This window comes from Trichomycterus rosablanca, chromosome 6, assembly GCF_030014385.1.
Source record: "Trichomycterus rosablanca isolate fTriRos1 chromosome 6, fTriRos1.hap1, whole genome shotgun sequence".
Taxonomy (NCBI): Eukaryota; Metazoa; Chordata; class Actinopteri; order Siluriformes; family Trichomycteridae; genus Trichomycterus; species Trichomycterus rosablanca.
The window spans coordinates 7,777,668-7,786,972 of record NC_085993.1 but is presented as its reverse complement, the minus strand read 5'-3'; the positions used below and the strand labels follow the sequence as shown (position 1 = coordinate 7,786,972).

At 35.2% G+C, this 9,305-nt stretch overlaps 1 protein-coding gene across 1 annotated transcript; it reads right to left on the bottom strand.

The window, feature by feature from the left end:
- Positions 1 to 768: 768 nt before the first annotated feature.
- LOC134316236 (trypsin-4-like) lies at positions 769 to 1,869 on the bottom strand. The gene is made up of 4 exons (XM_062996565.1): positions 1,862 to 1,869; positions 1,330 to 1,592; positions 1,097 to 1,251; positions 769 to 990 (listed from the first exon to the last, which is right to left on the bottom strand). Exons 2-4 carry the CDS (start codon positions 1,487 to 1,489, stop codon positions 835 to 837), a joined length of 471 nt encoding a protein of 156 aa, XP_062852635.1. The 5' UTR covers positions 1,490 to 1,592; positions 1,862 to 1,869; the 3' UTR covers positions 769 to 834.
- Positions 1,870 to 9,305: the final 7,436 nt, after the last annotated feature.

The window sequence follows — 9,305 nt, the reverse complement described above, 5'->3', positions numbered from 1 at the left end:
TTTGTTATTTATTTATTCATTATTATTATTATTTTTTTTTTCGGTGTAATTACTTTTCCGAGATTATCTGGCGTACCACCTCGGGCTGCTTCACGTACCACAGTTTGAGAACCACTGCTCCAGAAAAAGTTTCTTGTTTCATTGTAAGAAGTCTGTATAATTAGCAATTTTTTCTAATTAAGACAATTGTAGACAAAGTTTCTTAAATCTAGATTATTAATCTTGCACATGCAAATCTAGTCGTCAGTTAATCTTAAAATAAAAAAACAAGATCTATTGTTTATTTTTAAGATTTTCTGCCTTGTCAAGATTTCATTTTTTGCAGTGTATAAACCTGAATGATTATTTATATTTTAAAAGGGGTCATTCATAATGTTCCCTTTTTATTTTTAGTCTAATTAAGAGAAATTAGTGAGAAAATTTGGTTATGAGGTTTTGGTGGAAAAAGCAGATGAGGCTTTACAAGGGATAAAATATAATTTTATGAGTGTGTTTGTGCCACATTGTATTTTCTAGCTGATAAAAAACTGGTGAGTAATAATTATTTAATACAATAACTTTAAAACAAATAAGAATATATTAAATACATTATTGAATAGATTAAATTACATTTTTGTATCGATTTTGTATCCAAATGTATTGAAGATTTTTAAAAGCTTTTTTCTTTTTATCAATAACTTGTTTTTAACTGTAAATAAGTTACTTAATAAATGAACAAATAAAATGACAAGAATCTCTGTAATAATGACAGAGACACAATTTTGTGCTCATAAGGAGAATCAAGATCTCTTTTATTGTTTTACACAGTCATGCAGATCAAACTGATCTCTAAAATCACGGCTTTGTAATTGTATGATCGATCCAGTCTCTGTAGCCCTGGTGGCAGATATTCATATAGCCTGACTGATTATCCTGTTCAAAATAATCCATGCCCCAGCTTAACACTCCATGGAGCGTTCCATTCCAGACGAGGCTCCCGCCGGAGTCACCCTGTAAAAACATTAGAACAAGTAAATAAAGTTTGCGGATTAAATTTGCACTGGTTGTGTGTATTACAGTCAGTGCATCTTTAATATAAAATAAAAACTAAACATACCGGATTGGAAGCAACGTGTGTATAATTGAAGCAAATAAAATGACCATCTAGAGGATATTTTTTCCAGTAATATTGCCACCACATTCGTTTTTTAAAAGGACCACAATTGCTCACATTAGGTTTTGCATATCGAAGCCTACCTGCATCTATAGACTCTGTGTATAAAAAAAAGAGATTAGTGAGTTAGGTAAACATCTGGATTGATTAATTTGTTAATACTGAGTAGAACTTACCCATCTCGTGTGTTGTTTGATTAATAATACGTGCATCCATCCATCCATATATAGTCACTTGCTGATTTATAGGTGGTGCAGTGCACGGGTTGGCAGGCAGACCGATAGTGGGTAACTGACTGCGCCATTGCTGATGAACATTCTCCAGTTTCAGTAGCATCAGGTCATGCTTAGTTCCATTTATCTTACATTTGTGTTTCTTAACTTTAAATGTTATATTGTTTAAAGGGTCAGGATGAACATTCAGATATGCCTTTACAGTCCTAACATAAAATAAGGAATTAGAACAGATGAAAGCAATCCTGACTGATTAACTAGTAAATACAAGTAGATACAAGTATGTAATGAATTAATTAAATTAATTAAACATATCATTTGACATGTAGGCATGGCCTACCAATTCCTCAATAATAAAAAAAGATTTACTACGAATTCTAAACTCTATGTGCCCATAATTCTTTTTTACTTTACCGACAGTGACTAAACCATAAACATTACAGTGTGAAATACAAAAAAACTTTAACTAATTTACCATACACTGTGTAATAAAGCCAAGTTCTTAAACTGTTGGATTATTTAGTGACGTATTCTTGTATATAAAGGAAAAAGCTTTTTGTTGTATCTGTAGCAGGTGTATTGTAGCTCTAATTATTGTGGGGCGGAACAGGCTAATGGTCCGGGGAAGGCATTTAGGCGGGCGCCTTTGGGTCCATGGAGTGTTTGTACCGGTTGGCTGCTAAGCTAAGGAGCTAGGAGCAGCGTGTTCGAGGAGACGGTGCATGTTGTGAGCCGCAGGGCACGGGTAGGTGTAAAATGTTGTTTGGTGTAAGAGTATGTCATCTCTGGTTGGGTTTAAATGAGTTTGTGTACTCCCACAGCGTTTGGGGTGCGTGTGTTTAAGGACGAGTCCAGGGGCGCGGTCGCATCTGCCCGGTTACCGACCAAGAACACAGATGTATGTTAAGCACTATTATTCAGTATTCTCAGTAAGGCTGGTTCCGATTACATAAATCGTTGCTTAATAATCCCTCGCTATATATTTGTTGTGCGGTAATAAAATAATAAAATAATAATAATAATAATAATAAAAAAAACAGTAGGATATTTAACTTGTGTATTTATTTTTGTTAACACAATCAATACACATCTAATCAAATAACTCAAATTGCATAAATAAATGAAAAACATCTCCCTCATTTGCTTTACTGGAAGATGGCCTAATCCAGGATAAAAGAGAGCTGCTACCCTGAGCTGCTTGCTGTAGTTCCTTTTCTTTCTGCGTTTGTAATCTTTCTTTTCTTGGCATTATGCTGCAAAATTTGTAAATGAGATAAATCAATGCTGTGCATAATAATCAAGAGTGACTTACTGAATCTCCATAAAGGGGAGAACACAGTATACATCATTTTACTGTTTTCTGACAGTTGAAGCATTACACTAATATTTAAGCATTACACATTATATTTAGCCTTCTATACGTATTCATTTGTAATGTTAATATGTAGCAAAATTATTCCTCATTTGTAAACCTCAATTGTTGAAGTAATAAATGCTTGCATGAAAATAAGTCCTTGACTAAAGGTGACTTTTCATACACAGCGTTTTGGCCAGGATGCTGTAATTATAAAATATTGTATGTTTGTATCTATTGTTATCACTTTACTGTGAGAGCTACTTGACATTCTCCTGCAAAATGTTTTTCTTCAGGCTTTCACATTAAAATAAGATTTTAAAAGAAACAAAACTAGTGAACATGTCTACACTGTGTGCACAATTATTAGGCAAGTTGTATTTTTGAGGATTAATTTTATTATTGAACAACTACTGTGCTTTCAGTCAATTCAAAATGTTAATAAACCTTAAACCTGAATATTTAAGAAAGTGAGGTTTTGGCTTTCTTAGGAAAATAGCTACGTGTGCATAATTATTGGGCAACTATTAGTGTGCAGAATTATTATGCAACTAACTAAAAAACTAAAATTTTCCCATCTTACTTGTTCATTTTTATCCGTTAAAGTGAGAATAATAAACAAACAACTCAAAATTAACAAATAAACATTTCTGACATTAAAAAAAATTTGTGACCAATATAGCCACCCTTCTTATCAATAACAGCCAAAAGCCTTCCATTCATGGAGTCTGTCAGTTTCTTGATCTGTTGATGATTAGCTTTTTGTGCAGCAGCAACCACAGCTTCCTATACACTGTTCAGAGAGGTGTATTGTTTTCCTTCACTGTAAATCTCCCATTTAAGAAGGGCCCACAAGTTCTCAATAGGGTTTATGTTAGGTGAGGAAGCGGGCCATGTCATTATTCTTTCGTCTTTTAGGCCTTTACTAGCTAACCATGCAGTGGAGTACTTTGATGCATGCAATGGAGCATTATCCTGCATAAAAACCATGGTCTTTTTGAAAGATGCAGACATTTTCCTGTACCACTGCTTGAAGAAAGTGTCTTCTAAAAACTGGCAGTAGGTTTGGGAGTGGATTTTGAGTCCATTTTCAAACCGGAAAGGTTCAACTAGCTCATCTTTAATAATACCAGTCCATACCAGTATCCCACCTCCACCTTGCTGGCATCTGAGTAGAAGAGGAGCTCTGTGCCCGTTACTGATCCAGCCACGGGCCCATCCATCTGGTCCGTCAAGAGTCACTCTCATCTCATCAGTCCATACAACCTTTGAAAAATCTGTCTTCAGATATTTCCTGACCCAGTCTTTATGGCAAGCCGTTTTAGCTTTTAATCCTCCTTTTCTTGATATCAGGAATTAAATTCTTGACATCAACAATTAAATTCTTACTAGTAAAAATTGAATTCTCACTAGTAAAAATTAAATTTTTGATATCAAGAATTAAATTCTTACTAGTAAAAAATGAATTCTTACTAGTAAGAATTAAATTTTTGATATCAAGAATTAAATTCTTACTAGTAAAAAATGAATTCTTACTAGTAAAAATTGAATTTTTGATATCAAGAATTGAATTATTACATGTTCTAATGATGAGTTGATTTGCATGTGGATTTAAAGGCGGGGCTAACGGGTTGTGCTTTTCTTAAAGAGACATCATGAACTACATGTACTGCAAGCCATTGTAAACAAAATATAAAGGTTGTACATTACAGATTTTGCAGCATACTCGAGCATTTACATTAAAAAAATAAACATGTTTAAAAACTGCAGACTGAAAATACATCTAACCCTTAAATCTATGGTCTATCGCGTAATCTACATATCAGTATTAAACCACATTTCTTTTGTAAAGTCTAGGTTCAGTAGATGGTGCTTGGAAACAGATTTGAGAATAAAAGCCTTTTGAAACCATAGATTGAACAGTCTACTAAATAAATACACATTTATTTGAGTCCTCTTTCAATGATGAATATTTTAGAAAAAAACGGATCTTAGATGTCAATACTGTAAAATAAACATATTGGAGAATTTTTTTTAATTAAAGTCAATTATTGATCATTACATTTGATTTCCGATCACTTGCAATGCCTGTTTAAGACAAAGCTCCTGATTCTCAGTGTTTCACATGACAGTGATTTATACAGTATAAGAGACGAAAATCCTAAACAAAATAGTGTACAGATTTTTAATTGTGTCCATGTGATATAGCCACCACAGTAAATACAGTCCCCTCCAAAAGTATTGGAACAGTGAGGCCAATCCCTTTATTTTTGCTGTAGACTGAAAACATTTGGGTTTGACATTAAAAGATGAATATGAGACAAAAGATCAACATTTCAGCTTTTATTTCCAGGTATTTACATCTGGATCTGATAAACAGTTCAGAAGATAGCACCTTTTGTATGAACCCACCCATTTTTCTTGTGAGCAAAAGTATTGGAACATGTGACTGTCAGGTGTGTTTTGTTGCCCAGGTGTGTCCTGTTACATTGATTATTTAAACAATAAATAGCGCTGAATGTCTACGCTCAGTTTCAGATTTGGGTTTTGCCTGTGCATTTATAGTTAGAGGAGTAACCAACATGAAAACCAGAGAGCTGTCTATGGGTGAAAAACAAGCAATTGTGAAGTTGAGAGAAGATGGAAAATCAATCGGAGCCATTGCACAAATATTGGCCATAGCCAGTACAACCATTTGGAATGTCCTGAAGAAAAAAGTTGTCACTGGTGTACTAAGTAACAGATGTAGAACAGGTAGACCCAGGAAAACAACAGTAGTTGATGACAGAAACATTGTGCATGCTGTAAAGAAAGACCCTAAAACAACTGTTAGTGACATCAGCAACAACCTCCAGAGGGCAGGAGTGAAGGTATCACAATCTACTGTTCGCATAGGACTTCATGAACAAAAGTACAGAGGCTTCACCAGAAGATGCAAACCACTAATGAGCAAGAAGAATAGGAAGGCCAGGCTGGAATTTGCCAAGAAGTACAGATAAAGTTTTATGGACTGATGAGACAAAGATTAACCTTTACCAATGTGATGGAAAGGCTAAAGTTTGGAGAAAGAAAGGATCTGCTCATGATCCCAAACATACAAGCTCATCTGTAGAACACATTGGAGGTAATGTCATGGCTTGGGCTTGCATGGCTTCTTCTGGGACGGGCTCATTAATCTTCATTGATGATGTCACGCATGATGGCAGCAGTACAATGAACTCAGAAGTCTACAGAAACATTTTGTCTGTTAATTTAAAGAAAGATGCAACCAAACTGATTGGGAGATCCTTCATCATGCAGCAAGATAATGACCCAAAACACACTGCCAAAACTACAAAGGAGTTCATCAGGGGCAAGAAGTGGAAGGTTTTGGACTGGCCTAGTCAATCTCCAGACTTAAACTCTATAGAGCATGCATTTTAACTGCTAAAGAGGAGACTGAAGGGAGTAACCCCAACACCAACAAACACCAACTGAAAGAGGCTGCAGTAAAAGCCTGGAAAAACATCACAAAAGAAGAATGCAAAAGTTTAGTGATGTCAGTGGGTCACAGGCTTGATGCAAGTATTGCAACTAAATATTAAGTCTTATTCACTTTAATCTGTTAAGTTGATCTGTTCCAATACTTTTGCTCACAAGAAAAATAGGTGGGTTCAGACAAAAGGTGCTATCTTCTGAACTGTGTATCAGATCCAGATGTAAATACCTGGAAATAAAAGCTGAAATGTTGATCTTTTGTCTCATATTAATCTTTTAATTTCAAACCCAAATGTTTTCAGTCTACAGCAAAAATAAAGGGATTGGCCTCACTGTTCCAATACTTTTGGAGGGGACTGTGTAACGGTGCTTTATGGTAAATGTCTCAAGTCATCTCATGAATTTGACAAAATACAGATTACAGACAATATTATTGGCATTCTATATCCCCAATAACATGACATTTAACTGTATTTATTGTATTATAAATCACTGTCAGATGTGTGTAATGTCAGGTCTATGGTCAGTGTAATGGGAGTATGGTTGCCAGACACCTATGTAAGTCATCTTACAGATGGCAACAACAAAAGAGCTTCAATAACCAAAACTAAAAAATATTAACTACTTTGGGATTAGCTAAACACTTAAAGCAAACATTAAGAAAATGTATTCAATTTAATATAATCCATTGTCATTTTATTTATCACTGTCATTTATCAAACTCACATTTTATTGGACTTGGCAACCCTGAATATTTGGGGAGACTCCCACATGCAGTGACAATGAGCTACTATTGGATATATTTAAACAGCCTCATTTGAATACAATTTTAACTAGTAAAAATGTAATATATGATAGTGATTTATACAGTATAAGAGACCATGTGATATATACTGTCATGTGAAACACTGAGAATCAGGAGCTTTGTCTTAAACAGGCATTGCAAATGATCGGAAATCAAATGTAATTATCAATAATTGACTTTAATTAAAAAAAATTCTCCAATATGTTTATTTTACAGTATTGACATCTAAGATCCGTTTTTTTCTAAAATAATCATCATTGAAAGAGGACTCAAATAAATGTGTATTTATTTAGTAGACTGTTCAGTTTATGGTTTCAAAAGGCTTTTATTCTCAAATCTGTTTCCAAGCACCATCTACTGAACCTAGACTTTACAAAAGAAATGTGGTTTAATACTGATATGTAGATTAGATTTAAGGGTTAGATGTATTTTCAGTCTGCAGTTTTTAAACATGTTTATTTTTTAATGTAAATGCTCGAGTATGCTGCAAAATCTGTAATGTACAACCTTTATATTTTGTTTACAATGGCTTGCAGTACATGTAGTTCATGATGTCTCTTTAAGAAAAGCACAACCCGTTAGCCCCGCCTTTAAATCCACATGCAAATCAACTCATTATCATTAGAACATGTAATAATTCAATTCTTGATATCAAAAATTCAATTTTTACTAGTGAGAATTCAATTTTTACTAGTAAGAATTTAATTGTTATCAAGAATTTAATTCCTGATATCAAGAAAAGGAGGATTAAAAGCTAAAACGGCTTGCCATAGGTTTCAGCCTTCCTTACCTTGGCCATGTCTCTGAGCACTGAACACCTTGTACTTCTGGGCACTCCAGGTAGGTTTCAGTTCTGGAATATGACAGCACTGGAGGATAATGGTTCATGGTAGCTTTACGTTTGATTCTTCTAAAATCTTTGGCAGTTAATTTGCATCTTTTTTTTAAACACATTTCTTTTGACCCTGTTGACTATTTGCAACAAAACGTTTGATGGTTCTGTGATCACAGCTCAATATCTTAGCAATTTCAATAGTGCTGCATCCCTTAGAAAGACATTTTACAAATTTTTACATTTCAGAGTCACTTAAATCTCTTTTTTGGTCCATTTTGCCTGAGAAAAAGAAGCTGCCTAATAATTATGCGCACCTTAATATAGGGTGTTGATCTCCTTAGGCTACACCCTCCCACATTACACAAATACACAATACCTGATATGCTTAAATACAATGAGCATTCAAGTCTATACAGCTTGGAGCTGGAGAAGATGCATAAAAATTATGATCTGGTCAAAATACTCACTTGCCTAATAATTGTGCACACAGTGTAATTTGTAAAATAGTAAAACTGTCTTTAAATTCTCTGTCTGTCTGCTGCAGTTTGTCCCCCTCCCCATTCATTAAACATGACAAATGTCAGTAAACAGCTGGACAAGGCTTTAAAATCACGTATTTCATGACTCATGAGTACAAAACGTGTAGGCTATGCATTATGCATGGATGTTTTACCCGTCTTTCTAATGCTGTGGGTCAGAGACCCGAGAGGGAGGAGGGAGGGGCAAGGCGGGAGCTTGTGTGCGCCGTGGATCAGATCAGGGCAGAATTCTCACAAGAACTCAGATACATGCCTGTCAGATATAAAAAACACTTCTGGGGGTAACTGATGACAGAGAGGGTAATTTTTTATTTTTAAATATTGATGTAGAAAAAAATTGGGTTTCAACAGAAAGGGCACTTTTCTCATCAGGGCAAAAGGGCAGGTGCTTGAGCACCACTAGGGGTCTATCTGTGCACATGCCTGCTGTCAATTTGATATCTTTTTCCACAAGGTAATTTTAGTTAGGCAATTTTTGCTGTAATTCAGCTTCTTCCAGTGTAAAAGTCTCAGTCTAATCTGCAGCATTTTGCTCTAATTGATAAAATATGGAATAAAGCGCGTCCCGTATCAGATCAATACAGATCACCACGTTTAGTTTCCACATAAGGAACGATTCCGTATTGTACGGGATGGTTGGCAACCCTACTAGCTGAGCTTCTCTCAGTGATTTTTTTTTCCTTAATGTTCCATCATTAGTTTTTAATATTTAAATCTTTAACAATAACTGGGCTTGGTCAGGACTACAGTGTGGGGGAACTACATTATTAATTGGGGACGGCACGGTGGCTAAGTGGGTAGCACTGTCGCCTCACAGCAAGAAGGTCCCGGGTTCGATCCCCAGGTTGGGCGGTCCAGGTGCTTTATGTGTGGAGTTTGCATGTTCTCCCCGTGCCTGCGTGGGTTTAC

What these genes read in the sequence shown, in the direction of transcription:
- LOC134316236 (XM_062996565.1), bottom strand. Translation starts at nt 1,489, where the DNA reads ATGCTACTGAAACTGGAGAATGTTCATCAGCAATGGCGCAGTCAGTTA. An exon ending in TCAAACAACACACGAGATGG is followed by an intron (nt 1,252 to 1,329) that starts GTAAGTTCTACT and finishes TTTTATACACAG; the next exon opens with AGTCTATAGATGCAGGTAGG. An exon ending in CACACGTTGCTTCCAATCCG is followed by an intron (nt 991 to 1,096) that starts GTATGTTTAGTT and finishes ATGTTTTTACAG; the next exon opens with GGTGACTCCGGCGGGAGCCT.